This window comes from Cyanistes caeruleus, chromosome 16 (assembly GCF_971803275.1).
Source record: "Cyanistes caeruleus chromosome 16, bCyaCae1.hap1.1, whole genome shotgun sequence".
Classification (NCBI taxonomy): domain Eukaryota; kingdom Metazoa; phylum Chordata; class Aves; order Passeriformes; family Paridae; genus Cyanistes; species Cyanistes caeruleus.
In genome coordinates this window covers 5448650-5467258 of record NC_141716.1, presented here as the reverse complement: position 1 = coordinate 5467258, position 18609 = coordinate 5448650, and the positions used below count along the sequence as shown (strand labels likewise).

The 18609-nt window shown below is 45.5% G+C and overlaps 2 protein-coding genes across 6 annotated transcripts; both read right to left on the bottom strand.

The window, feature by feature from the left end:
* Window positions 1-1213: 1213 nt before the first annotated feature.
* Window positions 1214-11837, bottom strand: OGFR (opioid growth factor receptor). 5 transcript variants are annotated; one of them, XM_086852776.1, is made up of 9 exons: window positions 11505-11806; window positions 9804-9857; window positions 7933-7977; window positions 7218-7280; window positions 6836-6920; window positions 6412-6490; window positions 5906-5972; window positions 5482-5630; window positions 1214-4680 (listed from the first exon to the last, which is right to left on the bottom strand). In XM_086852776.1, exons 1-9 carry the CDS (start codon window positions 11721-11723, stop codon window positions 3324-3326), a joined length of 2118 nt encoding a protein of 705 aa, XP_086708902.1. In that variant the 5' UTR covers window positions 11724-11806; the 3' UTR covers window positions 1214-3323. The 5 variants fall into 5 exon arrangements, with proteins under 5 accessions (XP_086708902.1, XP_023795411.2, XP_086708904.1 ...); XM_023939643.2 differs by lacking the exon at window positions 9804-9857 and adding an exon at window positions 10156-10207 and having other exon boundaries at window positions 11505-11694; XM_086852778.1 differs by lacking the exons at window positions 9804-9857; window positions 11505-11806 and adding exons at window positions 8447-8612; window positions 8902-9056 and having other exon boundaries at window positions 7218-7324.
* An 817-nt stretch (window positions 11838-12654) lies between these two features.
* Window positions 12655-17512, bottom strand: MRGBP (MRG domain binding protein). The gene is made up of 5 exons (XM_086852785.1): window positions 17275-17512; window positions 16231-16352; window positions 15594-15675; window positions 14997-15074; window positions 12655-13961 (listed from the first exon to the last, which is right to left on the bottom strand). The coding sequence occupies exons 1-5, from the start codon at window positions 17495-17497 to the stop codon at window positions 13771-13773; spliced, it is 696 nt and encodes a 231-aa protein (XP_086708911.1). The 5' UTR covers window positions 17498-17512; the 3' UTR covers window positions 12655-13770.
* Window positions 17513-18609: the final 1097 nt, after the last annotated feature.

Genomic DNA, 18609 nt, shown 5'->3' with positions numbered 1-18609 from the left:
CAGGGCTTGGAAGTGGAGAGGAACAGTGGCCAGCTTCCTCAGGGCTGAAATGACACAGCTCATTTGGTTAGAAGTGGAAAATCAAAGCTTAGCAACTGAAATAGCTGATTTTAGCCTGACATCTTTACACCAGGAGCTTCTAAGAGCACACAGTGCTTGTCTGTCCAGCTCCCCAGCAGCCAGTATTCCTACAGCTTTGGCAGAGGGACAAAGGACTCAGATTTACCAAGTTCCTACAAGATCCTGTGGAACAGACAGTTGGGGACAGAAAGGGAATGTGTGTGTGTCTTCTGATGGCTTCAGAGTAACTGGAACCCTTTATTAGACACCCCAAAGAGGGAGAGCAGCTTTGCACAGCTTGTACCTCCTCATTCACACAGAGGCCAGATGATGGCAGGAGGGAAGGCAAAGCAGACCCAAATTCCTCAGGCACACCTCCAGAGCAAATCAGGGCTTTGGGGGGCAGGTGGAGCCTGCCCATGCCCAGCACAGGAAGGGCCCTGGGGTGTTCTCCTTCAAACCCATCCCACAGACCAAAAGGATTCCTGGTAACCCTCTCACCCCACACCCACAGGCACACAGCTGAGGGGACACGATGACTTAGAGGAATTGTTACAGCATAGACACCCCTGTTCTTGTGTCCTGAGGGAAAAAACCCCTGAACTGAAGCTCCCACAGCCAGGCTGGGCTGGTGCCCTCCTGCCTGGAGCCCCAGGGCATGCTCAGAGTCCTGGTTTGCTCTGCAGAGCATCACACCACCTGTGGGAGAAGAGCTGCAAAAGCAATGCAAAACATTCTGAAACATCCAGAGATCCCATCCCTCAAAGTGTTCAAAGCCAGGCTGCATGTGGCTTTGAGCAACCTGGTCCAGGTAAGGTGTCCCTGCCATTGGCAGGGAGGTTGGACCAAGATAAACTCAGGTCCCTTCCAACCCAAACCATTCTGTGATTCTATGAATTTCCAAGCACATCACTAAACAGGCAGCATGGGAGGGAGTCTTTTCCCCAAAAACATTCACTGGGCACGTTTCAGAGGTGAGGAAGACTGGGCATCACCTCCACATGGAAGCAGCAGCAGATGTGTGCCACGGGGAACCCAGCAGAGCACCCACTCACTGGAGGGCACCAAGCAACAGCTCATGGCTCCAGGAAGGAGGGTAAATAAATACATGGTCATATCCTCAAAGATGAAAAAATATAAGTGGAAACTGGTATGCATTAAAGTCATGCTTTAATAGGGGAATTAACATAACAGAATCTGTGATACAGCTCTGAGTGCTGGGAAACACTTTGTGAACTCACCACACACACCCACAGCCAAAACTAAACCTGGTAGGAGGGAAGGGGCTGGTCTGAGCACTCACTCCAGGCTGGGGCTCACAGTGAAATCCCATTAAACACAAAACCAAACCTCACCATAGCAAGATATAGGATCAATGCCCCAACTGAGCACATATTCACAATGAAAAGTTCATTAAATAAGAAAATTACTATAAATCTGTACAAAAGCCACAATTAACAATTCTTAGGAATCCGTTAGGAAAGAATTATCACTCATCATCTTCAAGTATTTATATCTGTAGTTAAGTGTATTCTTATTGGCTATTTAACTCCATCTGTTCTCAAGAAGTATTTAAAAAACATTAAAGCCTTTTTTCAGTACTTATGTGACCCTGAACATCAGATGTTAAGCTTGCAGACTTTTATTTCCACACACATATGTGGCATGCTGGATCAGAATCTACAGTCTGGGAAGACAAATCACCCCTCCTTGAAATTCCTTGAAAGATAAAGCTTCTTAAGAGCTGTAGCAGAGAGGAAAAACACTGACATTGCACAAGCTGCTGTATCTGCTCTCTGACCATCTTCAACAGAAACCAAACAGCACCAAAGAACCTCAAAACCAACCCAAACAACCTGAGCAAACAGCAAGTTCAGACCTTTGGGCTGCTGCAAACAATTTTCTCTGCTTCATGAAACAGATCCTCTGTTGTAAATTTGTAGGAGTGAAGGTGCTAAACTGTTTTAATGCTCCTTCAGCCTCGGTGGAATATTGTGTAAGTGTGGCAGAACAGCTGACAGGGAGGTCAGGAACACTGAGGCAGGCAAAGAGCTGGCAAGGTCTGAAAGTAAATTCTTGAGGGCTGGAAATAAACGAACCAGACAAGCATAGCCTCTCCAATTAACGTTTCAATTAACTGCCCCACAAAGCCCAGTGGTTTCCAGACATGCTGCACTGGAACATGCCCTGGCTGTCTGACATTAAAGGCAAAGCAACCCTGCCCTAAGTAGGAAAAAGGTTGGATCTGACACATCAAACATCATGCCATTGGCCTGCAGGAAAGCGCCTCCCCAGGCCACTGCAAATTACCAGCAAAAGCTGAGAAAAATGCACTGGGAAGTATTTGTGCTGCTTTGGCAACTGAAAGACAAGGGCCTTTGAAACAGTCATGGACACAAAAATCTGTGGAAGACTATAAAGGGTCTAAAAGTGGTGGGAAAATCTGGGGAAGAGCACTCTGAAGAGTTTTATGCAAAACTTGGAGCTTTTTCTCTTAGAAACCAGTAGGCAATTTGTAGTCTTAACTCTAACAAGAACTACAAAGCAACCTCTGTGGGGATAAAGAGAAATAATTACTCAGCACTCTGCACCTCAGAGAACAGAATCAGTACACATAGGTTCATGCTGGTCAGAGACACGTTTTGGCTACAGTTTTTTATGCCAGTCTAAAGCCAAACCTACTTTCCTTACAGGAGGAGAGACATCTATACTGACATCATGTGAAATCCATGTACTCATCTCTTTTAGAGAAATAGCACTTTTCCCAGGAAAATCTCCTGGTAAGGTACAGCCTTTCACAATAACAAACAGAAGTTACACAGCAGTAGAAAGGCCTGGCAAAAAGTAGGTCATGCTGTCTTACATTAAAAATTGTGTCTTTAATAAAAGTTAAGTAATTCAAACGAGGAGACAGATCAGTTTTCCTCTTCTCTTTCAGCAGGGACATTACCAGAATCAAAGCAAAGTGCAAAAATCCCCGTTGCTCCAAGATAGCCCTGAACATCAGATAAAACCCAGGAACAGGACATGGCCTGTCCGTGAAGATGAGCAAATGAAGAGTTTTCCTCTTTAGGGTAACCAAGAGCTGGATCTCAGTGAGTTTACTAGAGATGATTAAAAAAACATGGAAGAGTGGAAAGCAAGATAGGGGCGAGCTGGATCATCCCACAGGATGTTTATTCAGTTCTCCAAGCCACCAAAGCTGGCTCCCAGCAGACAGGGCAGTGTCATCTCCGCTGGCTGGGGCACCTGCTGTGCTGCTCTCACTCTGCTGCTCCCTGCTCTCCACAACACTCTGCTGCATCCTCAGAGCCTTCACCTTTTTCTGGTGGGACCTCAGCACTGCTTTCTTCAGGACAAGTGGGTGTCGTGCTCTGCTCATGACTCTCTGGAGCTTGCTTCTTGTCTGTGTCCTCTGCTTGTCCTTTCTCACCTTCCATTTCCTGCTGTTCTAGCCCATCTAGTTCACTTTCACCCCCCTGGAGTTTGCTGTTGCAGTGGTGCTGATCATCCCCTGCTGAGTCTTGAGCTCCACTCGACTTCCAGCCATCCTTGCTTGGAGCAGTGCAGCCAGTCCTGGGGGCCCTGGCATCAGCCGGGGATCTCACAGCCCCATCACCTGCACCACCACCCCCCTTCTCACTTGGCACTTCCACATCTGCACTTTTCTCACTGGCATTTTCTTCTCCAGCCTCACCGTTAGCAGCAGGATTTGCCTTGGCATCAGAGGCTGAGGGCTCCATGCTCAGGTTTATGGCCAAGCTGACTGGTTTGTTTCTCAATGTTTTTTTATCAACTTTCCTGCGTTTCACAGCTGCATCCGTGGCCTCCGGCGCCGCCGGCTCTTTGGTGCTTGAATCTTCTTCCTTCAGTGCTTCCTGCTTCTCTTCTGCCTGGGAGACTGGGTCTGAGGAGGGGATCTCTGCATCAATTGCACACTCTCCCAGATTATGGGAAATGTTTTCAATATCAGCAGAGGTTTTCAATGATCCATCTCCTTTAGCATCTGCCAGATTTGCATTCAGTTTTCTCTTCTTGCTCTCCTTTGTGCAGTCATTCTCTGCTGTACCATGCACTTCTTCAGCTTCACTTTTTAAATCCTTTTCCTCCAGCTGGGCAAATAAAGCTGCTTTCTTCTCTTCATCATCTCCTACCATCAAAACATATTTGCTTATCTTCTTCACGTGTTCATCACTCATTTCAGGCTGCAACTTTGCAGCATCTCCAGCTTTTTGTTCCACCTCTGGAGACTGGTTCTGATCCTTCTCCACAGAATCACACTTTTGACACAGAGTGTCCTGTTTATCCTCGGGCCTTTGGTGTCGCTGTGGCTTGGCAGAGCGGGGTCTGTACTTCTGGAGTTTGTCACGAGGCCCCCACACAAAGCTGCTCTGAGGTTTGAAGTGTTGCCAAGCATAGTGGACAAGTTCTCTCCTCTTCTCTTTGCTTCTGACAGTGAACAAGAAGTAATCCAAGGCACTTCTCTTGACATTTGGTAATGTCTCCTCGACAAGAGTTTCTGTGAGGAAAAACTTCACCAAGTGCACTTGATAGTCTTCATATCCCATTTCCCCCAGGCACTTCAGGATGCGAGTAATCCTCAAATTGTTGTGGCTGAACCTGAAGGAAACAGGTAAACAAAGCTGTCAAGGGAAAGTCATACAAGTCACTGTGAACCTCTGGGGCATCTACAAAATGTTTTAGCATTTACTGACTGTGAGCCATTAAAGACTATTTGACAGTGGAAATGGGAGCACAGGTGGGCTTACTTTTAAAGCACCCACTGCTGCTGTCTGCCTTCAGCAGCTCCTTCCTAACCCTCCCTGGGCTGATAGGATTCATCATCTCTGCTGCTTGGAAAGGTTTTGGTTTTCTGAATCAACCACCAGTAGGTAAGAGTCATCATATTGGGGCAGACACAAAAATTCTGCCCCTGACAGAGACCCTAGAGGGGTAAGCCTGTAGTGTTTAGAACACAGGCATGAAAAGATGCTGCCAAAACCTCAGGATTTAAGTTAGACACAGCTGGTTTTTCCTTTATAATAGTTCACAGACTTCAGGTTGTTTTTTCTTTTTGTGATAATGCCCACTCCTTTCAAGAGGTTAATACCACCAGGGAGGTTGTTACTTATTCCACAAAACCCGCAATAATATAAAACCAAACCATTTTCAGAGCACTTTTCAAACAAGGACTCAAAGCATTTTACACACATTAGGGTTGCTTCACAAACAATCAGGGAACCATATGGAAAGACTTTTATTCTGTTAAGCTACAAAACAGAAATTAAAAATACTTTCACTAGATAACATTTATCAACAGAAGTCTCCATTCCTCAATAGCTGATTTTCTAGGCTTTGACATTTTCCCCTTCAAAGAAGTGCCTGGCTGCAGTAATTGCTCAACAGCATCAACACATTCACCTGTTCAAGTTTTCAAATCGTTCACGCCAATTCTCTGCTCTCTCAAGTTCTCCAGTTTCTTCGTTGACCATATTGATTCCATAAAATCCCAGCATGATCTTGTAAGCACGGATAAACCTGTCCATAACTTCTTTGGACTTCCTAAAGGCCTGAAAACAAGACACAACAATTATTAAAAGGTGCAACTCCCTAATTACCTGCACCAGATTAAGTGGCACCTGAATTCTAAACAAGGGTTGATTGTATCACTAAGCATTTCATTTGCTGACACAAGACAGGCAAATGCTTCACTGTGAGCTCTGTGCACACTAAAACCCAAGGAAACAATGGAAAAAACCACTAGACTTCAAATATAAGGTATTTAGGGGAAATTCTAACACACTTCAGATCTCAAAGAAAAGAGACAAAAGTTTAAAAAAAATACCTTGATTTCCTGACAGGTGAGCTGCCTGGCATGCCAGTTCATCCCATGTTCACGCAAAGGGAACAGCCTGACGGGAAAGAAATTTTCAGGCCAGTTGAGCAAAGATGACATCCAACCCAGGTACCCAACTTGTTAAAACCAAAAAAGATTCCAATATCTGTGAGATCACAGGCATCACTTGGAGAACACCCATCCTTATGGACACAGAAGTAGTTTTCTAGTAAATCCCTCCCATGAAAGCATTGTCTACACCAAAAACAAGAAGCTTTTTGTGTATCTTTCTCTTTGCCCTAACTTTGGGCACCAAGATCATGAACAACTGAGATATATATTGCCGCAGCTGCACTGGAAACCTGTGTTTTCAGGAGTTGCAGTGCTTTGCTAACTCAGGAATGCAACTTAATTAAAGTAATTCTGGGTCTTGTTGAAGATGAAATCAGGAGCACAGATCCACCTGACACTTAAAGGAAGCACAATTAGAGAGGCACTGTGTTCATGCAATTTACCACTGTATGTAAGAATGGTTTTCTTCCAGCGTTTCGTACTTGTCCCCCCAACATGAAAGCAGAGTTTCAATAAACACACCTGCAAGGAAAAGGAAAAATGTCAGGCAAGAAATAACACCAAATTAAAATTAAAGTTAGCCAGTCAGCCACTTCACACAGCTCACTACCCAGACTCAGATATTTACACACAGGCACTAGCCTCTCCAATATGACAATCAGCTAGAAAAATACCTTCGTTTTCTACCACTGGAGTATTAAGGAAAATTTTATAATGGACATTCTAGGTGGGTTTTTGTTTGGTTTGGGTGGTGGTTTTGGTTGGTAGTTTGGTTTAGTATTTTTATTGTTCCACATGTATGAAACTACTCTTTCATCAACCAGCTGCAGCAGATGGCATCAAACAGCCACCACACAATGTACTCACCGTGAGGCAGAAAAGCAATCTCATTTTTATAAAAGCTTAAGTTCCACATCTCTTCTTCCTCCTCATACTCTGGTTCTTTCAAATCCTGGAGACGAGAACAAAAAATGAACAAGCAGCAGTCTTTTAACAGGCAGTAATCACTCCAACACTTCTCCTTGATTTTCCTCACATTCTCTACACATTTCAAGCTAAATCCTCAAAATGTGCTTTGGGAAGTAGCACCTTGTTTCTGACGCACCCACATGCACACGCATATCATCCCTTCCCCCTCACAAAGGAATCCTTGGAAGGTGCTGATCCTGTAAATGCAAAGGCACCTCCCAAATCTGGGAAGTGCTCCTGAAGGCAGGAAGTGGTGAGGAGGAGCCCCAGGAGCACCTACTGGGTAATGGTTTCTGTATCTCTGCAGGTCCCTGGCCGCAGTCCAGTTGCGCCTCCCACTGCACTGAAGAGAAGAGACAGAGCAGAGATTCAGAATAAAATCGCCTTCTGCAAAATAAGATAAAGTGAAATAAAATAATGCCCTGACTGAATTCAGCACCTCCCACAGGTTCCCCCTGCATGTGCCCTGCACTCTACACTCCCAAAACCGGCCAGACTGGGGCTGCAGTCATTTCTCTGCACTCCTGATGACAACTTTAAACCAAGAGAAGATATCACTGTCTCCTGTAACCAAAATACTTCTTTTTCCTTCTCATATTATTAATCAAGGTTTTTATGTTTTACATATATCTTTTATCCCACTTGGGTTTGCCAGTGGAAAAGATCAGAATGACCTGGAGATCTCAAATGTGAAAATGTAATTGTTTTTCCTTAACTCAAAGGTTTTAAAACAAGACATGTCTCTGAGTTGCTATGAACCTTAGTGAAGACAGAGGCTAGACTTTAAAAGATGTAGAAATATCCCTTGAATTCAAGATTCTCATTCCCTGCAGACCTTGCTGAAATAGAAGTTTATTTCATCTTTGCTTTATGTTCAAGATCAGCCTTGCTGATTTAGACAGTGGAGAGCAACTGAGCCACATGGACTTCTCTTCTAAACATAATCTTCAGTATTACTCAACTTTCCATATAACCAAACTTTATGTCAAGCCTACCTGAAAACCCCTCCAAGACAGCAGTGAGGAATTTGAGCTTTGATCCTGCAAATAAAAAACATTTAGGTGGAACATTCTGAAATCAAACCACTAAGAAAACAAAAAAAAGATACAAAATGAGAATGCCCACAGCAGTGACTCACAGGATCCCTATTAGTTGCCAAGTGACAGATTTACCTAGTTACAGCTGAATTCACTGTATTTTATGCATAATTCAAATTGCTACAGAGAAAAACCTGTGTTGCCACATGAATTGGCACCAGGTTCTCATTACAGATGTGCTAGATTCATTCCAAGTGTCACATTTAGACTGAATTCAGAAAGAACAGCTTAATTTCCTTCTCTGAACTTCATGGAAATAGAAGTTGCAAGTATGACTTAGTTTAAAGTGCATTTTAACTGAAATATAGACAAATTCATTTATCCATTGGATTACCTCAATGATAAGGGATTTTGTTACACTTTGCAAGCAACACTGACAGGTTTAATCTTGCTGACTGCTGAACCATCTTACCTCAAACCATGACAGCATTTTACAATGTTCTGTGAATTGAGAACCACCAAATGAAACAAGACTGCTCATGAACAAAGGGCATCCAAAGCACAGCACAGCCAGAGGGTTCAATGCCAGCTCACAGAGAGAACAGGGAAGCTGGAAATGGGGGTAAGATGTGCAGAGTCTTGCAAAACAAGAATTATAAGAAAATTAGAAGAAAGAAGCAGCAAAAACTCCCCCAAGTTACTTCCTAACCTCATTTGATATTTCTTAACACCACATGCACAAAGAAAAATAAAACCACTTTCTAACAAACACTGGTCACTAGTTCATTAATTATTAAGGCAGGAATTGGTCTACATTTGTAACACCTTGCTGTAATGAAGTCACCCATTCAGTTGCCCTGATGACAGTTATGTGGCATTAATGACAATTTTGTCCCCAGTTATCAAATAACCCCATAAATTCTTTACATCTAAGATTCTAAAGTAACATCCTTGAACACAGTCAGGTAGGACAGGAGAACAGCAGACTGGGTCCCACTTAGGAAGAGAACTGGATTGCTGAAGAGTCAGTGCAGATACAGAGACAGATGCAATGCCATGGCGTGAGGGGCTGTAAAAGGCTTGTCCAGAAGGAAGCCAGATCCAGGGAAAAAGCAATCTGGAGCATGGCAATCAAGAGAGTAAGATGAGGAAGCAAAGAGAGCGAAACTCAGCTTCACTCCTCCAAGCAGGTGCTGTTTCTGGGTCTCTACAAACTTCCAACTTAAGGCCTTTCCTTCCAGGTTAGAAACACAAACCAAACAGAAAGGCTGAAACTTCCCTGTAGAAATCAAACACCTTTTTGTCTCACAGCAAAACTAAATGGGTTTCACGCTCCAACCTGCATCACACCAGGCAGAACGTGCACTGCTGTGGGAAGAGCAAGGGAAGCAGAGGACATAGCCAGGAGAAGGTGACAGAAAGAGGATCTGGTGAGAAATCAGCTGGAAAGCTGCTATAACCAAAAGGGATGTGGATTGTGAACAAGGCACAGGAATAAGAAAGACAAGAGTCCAGAAGAGTGATTGAAACCCTTTGTCAATGAAGATTTAGGAGAAGGCAGGACCATGGGTTTTTTTATTAAAACAGCTGATCATGAACTCCAGGTGTTACAGCAGTCTCAGAGAGAACTTCTTAAAATCAACACAACCCCCAAAGTTTTCAAAGCTCCCTTGTAAGAAGCTGAAGGCACTGAGATGCAAAAAAGCTGGAAAGACACACCTGCAGGAACTTCAGGCTGTGAACAGAGACAAGAGTGAAATGCAGACAGAAGCAGAATTTTAAGTTTGTTTTGAAAGTGCATAGTGAAAATAACAATAAAAAACTCTAACCTCAGGATCAAAGAAAGATATTAGCTGCTTCAGGCATAAAGAAAACCATCCAGGCTGAAGGGAGAAGAATGAGAATTAGTGTAAAATAAGCAGAAGTACAAACAAGTTTGGGAAATTGATCCATGCCTTTGGCTCCAAAGGCATAAATGGCTATGAGAAGATTTACTGCTGCTTCTTTGTGCATTCATTCCAGTGCCCTTACAATTTTTTGGGCACTGTCAGACAGAGGTGACTACACATTGATCACTGAAGGAAGAGCTCCTACTTAAAAATGAATAATATTCCAGGGGCAATAAGTCTCAGAGACAACAACATCCTCCTTTGTAAGGCAAAGTTGGCAAAGTCCACTCACTTGAGTGAAAAAATGGTCCTTGTTTTTACAGTTGTCACCATCCAGAGCTGCTCTAAGGGAAAAAAAAAAGAACCTGAAGAACAAACACATTCAAACAGAGTAATGGGAGTGTTCTGGACTTATCAAAGCTTGTGAACTCCAGCCATGTACAAAAGAAAAGTTGATAGGTTGCACCCAAACAGTGCTAAAAACTTCAAAGGAAATCTCTGCCTCTTCACTTCAGAATTACAGCTATTCCATCCAAAGTACCTTTGGCCTTTTCCAGATCTATGCGCACACATTCTTCCTTCAAAAGTATTTTTTCCTGTATTTTAATGCTTATTAAGCAAAAAAAGAAAGCTTAATATTAAGCTCTTTTATAAAGATATTCATTAGAAAACTTTATCTGCCTATTTGTAGTCTAAAGATAAGGATGAGCTGCTGAAATGAAGCTCAAAGTGCAGGAGTGGTTTCCTCTTCATAGAAAGAGGAGGAGTTAAAGGACTGTAGTGTGTTTTATCTGAGACAGGAAGTACTGAAATGGAAAAAGTTGTATTTACCAAAGCAGTGCTGGAGAAGAAACTATTGACACCCAATGTCAAACTGAAAAATACTGATGCTATAAACAGAAACCTCAGATAAAGCTAACAAATTCCTTTTATTTCAAATAAATATTATTTTAAGGCACCAGACACAAGTGCTCGTGTTTTGCAGCACCTTGCTCAAAATTGCACATGTACCCTTAGTTTTTAAAACACACTATTTTTTGGTTTTTAAAGTTGCTCTACAGATACTCCTTAAGAAATAAAACATGTCTACAAGAAATAAAGAGCTACAGCTCATTTTTAACATTGAGCAGATGTTATGTAATGGATTTTTAGTGATGGCATGAAAGAGACTAGGGAAGGCCACCATACAAAGCTGAGGATGCCAACCAAAAACTTAGAAGGCCATCAAATCCAGTAGCCATCAGCAATGGCCAACAGGCAGGTGCCACACACAACACAGAACCTGTATTTATGGGATAAAGCACCCACATCATAGAGAATGGTGGGGAAAAACAAATTAAAACCCAGCTCATGGCAATGTAATGGATCTTGAGGAGTCACGAAGTGACAGCACCCCTTTAAGCCCCCCTCCTCCAGGGGGGTTTGCTTCCTTAAAATGAGGGCAAATTCCGTGCTGAGGATCCCCCGAGGGCCGCGGTGCCTCCCCCGGCACCGAGCCGGCGGTTCCGCACGGGAGAACGGGGAGGGACGGCTCGGCAAGGGGCTCCGGCTGCGGGGCCCGGCCAGGCAGGGCTGGAAGGGGTCCCCTCAGGCCGTCCCGCCCCGCAGGCTCTGCTCTGTCCCCGTGTCCCCCACACGCACCTGGCTGTACCGGCAGACCCGCGCCCGGCCCTGCCCCGCAGGCTCCCCCGCATCCTCCGGCTCCTCCGCCGCCGCTCCCTCCGGCTCGCCTCCGCCGCCATCCTCCTCCTCCTCCTCGTCGTCCTCCTCCTCCCCCTCCCAGGTGGAGTCGTATTTCCAGAGGTTCGCCTCGTCCTCCGCCTCGTCCTCCTCCGCCCTGAGGGCGAACCAGGCCGCCATGGGAGGGTGAAGAGAAAGGGAAAGCGAAAGGGACCGGGATGTGGCGGCGGGACCGCCCGCCCGCCCGCGCGCACAAAGCCCGGGCACGTGTGGGGGGGACCGGGGGACGGAAGCGCGGCCAGGCCCCGCCCCCTTCCTGCACCGCCGCGCCCCATTGGCCGCCGCCCGCGCGGGGCCTGCGCCCGCCCGCACCGCGCCCCCGGATCCGGCACCGCCCGCGGACCCCGCGCCGAGCGGAGCGAGCGGGCCCCGGTCAGCACAGGGGAGCCGGGAGCGGCATTCCCGGCCCCGAACAGCACAGGGGAGCCGGGAGCGGCATTCCCAAAGAGCCAGCACAGGGGAGCCGGGAGCGGCATTCCCGGCCAGCACAGGGGAGCCGGGAGCGGCATTCCCGGCCCCGGCCAGCACAGGGGAGCCGGGAGCGGCATTCCCAAAGAGCCAGCACAGGGGAGCCGGGAGCGGCATTCCCGGCCAGCACAGGGGAGCCGGGAGCGACATTCCCAAAGAGCCAGCACTCTGAAAGTGAAGCGGGGCAAGGAGCGGCTGCATTGGGGGCAATTAGAGCGTTTACATTTGCCAATAAGCAACTTCACATCCAGACAATTACTAAATCGGCGTGGCTGGATTGACTGTGAAGTCCCCGAGTGGACGTTCCTTGCTGCGAGGTTGGTGCTGAGTTGGTTGCACCAGTACACACCACTGTCGACACATCTCTGCTTCAAGCTATATCAACATTTCATTGGCAGAGCAAAAAATTTTTGATTAACATCCCATGGATGAGAAGGATTTGCCCATAGGGACATGAGACCTGAGTTACAAAATCTGCACTTTATGACCAAAATCTATGTAGACTGTGAAGTAACCAACTCTTTAATGCAAAATTACTTTCAAAGTTGGGCCAGATTTTAATCAAGTCACACAACAACTGCCATTTTAGTAAAATAAAAACAAGTCAAATTTATTCTTTGTATAAAACAAGAGAACCAAATTAGGCAGACAAGAACTTGACTATGTACCTAAGAATAAAACCAAAAAAAGACTCCTAGTGCCTCACCTTGAAGGCAATACTGAGAGATCAAGAAGTAATTCTTCTTTTTATTAAGTTAATATAGTGAAACAAATTTAGTGCCCTTTCAGCCTGCTTCATTCACCATTTAACAGGTGTTCATTGTCTGCAATCCATCTTTTGACAACACAAAAATAATAACTTCATCAAATCTCAATGTTCTAGCATATAAAAGATAAGCATTACAATATCAGCAAGATTCTTCAGTTGTAGAACAAAATGAACATTCTGGAAAACCAATTCCATTCACATCTACTAAAACTGCTTTAGAAAAATAAATAATTAAGTACAAACCCCACTGTCATACACTACTGTATTACAAATGGATGAAGCAACACCTCCACGTTCATGCACAGCTCAGCTGATCCCTTATAAAACCATGTGTCATCACCAGATATTTTATTTAGGACACGTAATAATTATTTGGGCTAGGGGCATTATAATTTTCACTTCACTTATGGCTGAAAAATCTTACATCAAAAAGGGTGAAATGAGGTTCCTCCAGCAAAGACAGTGACAGAATACTTAAAATGCATCTGCATTTTAAAGAATTTTAGTTTTACTGAACCAACAAATTGAGGCATTTGATACAAATGGAAGGGAAATGGCCAAACATTACCCACAGACGGCCTGTAATACTCACAGGCAGCAAAAGCAGAAAAAGCAATCCCACAGTTAGAGAAATCACCTCTGCTTTTGATGGTCCGAGGCCCTGTGCCCCATGGGGCACTCTCCACGAGCTGTGCTGACAGAGTGTGTTGCTGGTTTGAAATGCAGCCCTGGTGCTGTCACCCTCCCCTGTGCCAGCTCTGTCCCCACACCCCAGGAAGGCAGCTCCTCGCTGCTGCCCAGAGAACACCCCAGGATGCCAATGTGCGGATTCCTCAAGTACTGGCCAAAAGTTTATGTAGCGACTTTGTGCTGCTCCTTGTTTTTCCTGCTCCCTCCTCCCATCCCAGAGTTTGTCACTGCTCCTCAGCTCTACGTCCTGCGTCGTTTGGCGGCGCTGGGACTCGAGGGGTTGCTGTTGGCATTTAGAACCTTCTCGGTGACTCTGTTGCGCTTCCTCTTATCAGATCCTTCTTTGGATCCAGGATCTGATGAAGTTTTCTCTTTCTCTTTGCTGCTTGGCTTTTCAGTTGTTTTTCCTAAACTTCCAGAGGGTGCAAAAACTGAAACAGGACCAAAGTAATGATTCCAGATCAGAGTCATACACATAGGCAAACAAGAGTGATATCAAACTTCTTTATATTCCATAAAACTTCTCAAAACAATCGACTCTCAGCATACTTGTCCATCATTTAAGTCTTATTTTCAGTTCTAAAGGAAAAACCTCTGAGAAAGGCACATCTTGCTTTTATTATTTGCTTTAAAGACAGGCATATATTGTGACAGGCTAAAAATCAAACTCATTAAGTGGAATTAAACAGCACTTAATATTAAAATACTTAAAAGGAACACTTACAGAAACATAGGACCAATCTATGGAATTTATAATCAGCAGCAGTCATTACATTTGGTACCATAGATAATTTTAAAACTGAACATCCAAAAATTTAATATATTTTAAAATACATTTTAGATCTTTTATTACAGTCTTTAAACACCACTTATTCAGTGATATAAATATGATGAAATTATATAGTTAGCAGTTGGCTTGGTCTGTTAAGATAAATAGCAGGATCTCTACTGTTCACATTTGACTTGTTCTACAGCAAAGTGTTAGGAAAACAAGCCTTTTATTTAAAAGCAGCAAGATAATGAGAATAAAATAAACACTCTGCCCACCTTCCCATTTCAGCACGCAGTATTTACAATCTCTTTTGATTTATAGGCCCTATTTCCCCCATGACTACAAAGTTCCCAACACAGAGCATTAAAGTTCAAAAAAATCAAACTCAGCTTTCTTCCAGAGATCCTCAGATTCCTTCAGACTCCCAGGGGTTTGTCAAGTACATATTAAAGCAAAAAATCTCCAAAGCTATACAACTTTGTACAGATGATTTAGGAGCAAAGAGGAAATCTTTTCAATAAGCAGCTGCTTACTCTGTGCACTCTTAAATTAGTCAAGTTCTTAGCATGAGCACAGGTCAAGTCTGAGTACAAATCACAAAGTACACTGCATTTGTATTTACATAGTAACATTAATTTCTTAATTACAGTTGGTTTTTAATCTCGTATTACACAGTAGAGAGTTACAAAATTACCTTCTTCAGGACCTGCATGCGTTTCCATCTCTTCTTTTAAAATTTCCTCTTTCACTTCTTCTTCCATCATTACTTTTCCTACAGAAAGGATTGTTAGCAATGGTTAAATGGTTTTAAAGAACCACGTGGATTTGTTCTGGATTAGTAGCCCCTGCATATTTGCATTTTGCAATATTCCATGCAACATTCTGCAGTATTTCAGTATCAAGAAATTATTACTGGCACGACAAAGTGTAATGCTAAACAGGCAAAAGATATTGCAATGTCTTATCTGTACTAAGATTTTATGTCACTGAATTTTTAGTGTAAAGTTTAGTGTACTCAATAGTTGAGAAGTACCCCATTGAAGTTTAAAATATCCCAAGAAGTCCTTTAGCAGGTGCTTGAACTTCCTAGTTCCTACTCTGGACAGCACACATCAGCTAAATTTCAAAATCCAGCTCTCACTGCAGTTGAGCAGTGAGAGCTAAGATTTCTGTCAAACTCCTGCACATTTCTATTAGATTTGACAGTACATGCTTTTTTGGGGGAGTTTTGTTAAAGATTCTGAGATGAGATTAAAGCAACCAAGAATCAGAAACTGCAATCAGATCTCACCTTCTCTCACTTCTTGAATCATTTCATCAGGAAGAGCAAAATTCTTCTCTGTATTAGGGAATGGAAGAATCTCAGATTCATGCTTGGAAAGAAAAGAAGGATCTCTGTGAGTGACTGGTAAAGACTTTAATTTGAATTTTGACATGCAATCTCAAGTTCCACTTTACATGCAGTTAGGAGCTAAATAAATTTTAACAAGACACTTCAGATGTTAGAGAATCAGGAGGCTTCTGATATCAAACTGATTACTGAGGTCAGGATACCTGAGATCACAACTCTTGATAATTTGAGATGGTTTTTGGAACGAAAACACAGCAAATTCTTATGTAAACACATGGCAACTTTCTCATTTGACACATATGTATGTATCTAAACATTTTCTGGATCTGCATTTAGGCAACTTAATAAACAAAGTCAGAACAAGATATCAAAAAAACACTAAAGAACCCTCACAAGCCACTGGAGGTTTTAATATCTCCTATCTAGTCTACTTTTATTAAGGGAAAACCCCATCAGCTCACTGGAATGACACCTAATTTTAAGTACTATGAAAGATATGACAGGCCCAGTGATTTTGGCGTGTCCAAACTTCTGAACTCCGTGAAACCATGTGGCAGCACCAACCCTTTATACTCACAAGAGCCTGCATATCATACATGGTGCTCAGATGGTCCCAGATCACTTTGGATGAGATCTGCCGTCCGATATTCTGGCTGAATTTATCCCGGATACAAATCATGTGGAAATGGCGATTCACACCTGGGGGAAGAACCCAGTGCAATTAACGCTGCTAACAGTTTTATTTGTGACATTAAGAGGTACAAAAAATTATATAATTATTTATTTACTTATGAATTAAAAAAGCCATGTTATTACAAGGAATCCATACATTAGAGGCAGCTGGTAGCTGGGCAGGCTGATCTTTCACCCTACACTGCAGGTGCTGTTCTCTAGGGAGCTGCGGGTGCCCCTGTGTGTAATTCTAACACACAGCCAGAGCTTTTAGAGGGTCTGTGAGAAACATCCCGAGGAAAATACAGGGAGTGCTGTGTCCAATCCTGGAGACACAGAGCTCCTGGGTCCATGGAGGGCAACAGAGATGAAGGAACTGGACCATCTCTTCTGACAATGAAAAGCAGAGGGACCTGGGCCTGTTCAGTCTCCAGAAGAGATGTCTAAGAGGGGACCTCAGCAATGTTTATCAATGTCTCAAGGGGGGTGCCAAGAGGATGGATCCAGGCTCCGCTCGTTCGTGCAGAGCAATAGGACATAAAGCAACGGGCACAAACTGATGCACAGGAAGCTCCACCTGAATACGAGGAAGAACTTCACTGCGAGTACTGAACACACTGCCCAGAGAGACCGTGGAGTGTCCCTCACTGGCGATATTCCAGAACGGCCTGGCCACAATCCTGTGCCATGTGCTCTGGAATGACCCTGCCTAAGCAGACAGCCCCGCGGTGCCTGCGGCGTGAGCCGCTCTGTGATGTCCTGGAAGCGCCGCTCACACAGAGGCCCGGCCGGGCCCGGCGCTCCCTCCCACAGGCCCCGCCGCAGCCCCGCGGCCCCGGCCCGGCTGCAGGGAGAGCGCGGGGGCCGCTGGAGCCTCCCGGGACCCCCCTCCCGGCCCCGCTCCCGACCCCGGCCCCCGCCGCTCCCGCAGGCCGCGGCCCGCGCTCACCTACGGGCTTGTGGCCCAGCATGGCGTGGAACAGGCACACCTCCACCTCCGGGCTCCACACCACCGCCGCCTCCTCCGCCGGCGCGCCGGGCTCCGGGCCGGCCGCCGCCGCCGCCGCCGCGGCTGCAACAGCGGCAGCGACCGCTGCGGCCGCCCCGGGCCCGGCCGCGGGCAGCGGCGGCTTCTCCACGGCGGCGGCCGAGCCGCCCTCCGCCTCGCTCATCCCCGCCGCGCCGCGCCCGCAGCGGCTCCTGCCGGCCGGGAGCCGGGCACAGCCGGGCCCGGGGAGGCTCACGGGGCCCCGCAGCTTCGGGGGGGCTCCTCTGGACGGGGCCGCTCCGCGCTCGTAGCGCCGGAGGCGGGAACTGAGCACGGGCCGAGGCCGCGGCACTGCCCGGGAACCGCCTCCTGGACTCCTGGGAAGAGCTTTAGGGACCACTGGGAAGAGCTTGGGGAACAGCCGGGAAAGTCTTAGAGCCCTCGGGAAATGCCTCGTGGGGCTCTGGGAGTGCGGGCGTGGTTCAGGGTCTCTTGGGGCGGCCGTGGGGGCAGCAGAACGCTGCCAGGCCCGGGATCCGCAGGGCTCTGCATTTTGGGATCCCTGGCACGGGGGTGGGACACAGTGGGGCTGAGGGCAGGCCCTGCTGCCCAGAAAGCCTCGGGCACCCCAGTGCTCGCCCTCTCGGTCTGTGAAGTCTTGGCCAGTTCAGTATTCGCCCTCATGGCCTGCGCTTGTCTGGCCCAAGCAGCTGCCACGGTGGAAGGAGGTGCCAAGCACTGCAACCCCCCGAACTGCTCCTCCTCATCACAACAGCATCGTTTTATATCAAATACCAACCTGGCATTGATGCTTAACAAATAGCTGTGCCTGGCTTGGTTACAAAATGCAGAACCCACCAGCTTTGCCCATCATTTAAGATGTAAAAAAAAAAAAACAACAACCCAACAAAAAACCCCAAAACTGTTTGGAAAGAAAGTATGTATCATTCCCTTGGAGATAAGGGGTTTTTGCCTTGTTAGGTGTAATTAGACACACAGGCATGAAATAGGAATGCTGTTGCTTAGGTGATAGGGTTTTCCAATTGCTCACTCTGCACTTGAAGATTTAATCCATTTTGTGACATTAAAAGTATTTCAACAGCAAGTAACGATCACATCATATGCAAGGAATGAGTGTTCTGTGTGAATAATAAAGCAGTGGGGGAAAGCACTCACAAGCAGAGACATTATTTTAATGCAAATTATCCAAATAATAAAAAGCAGGAAGGGACAGATGCAGTTTTCTGAAATTGAGCTTTCCGTATTTGTTCATACCCAGAGAGCTGACTTGTATCA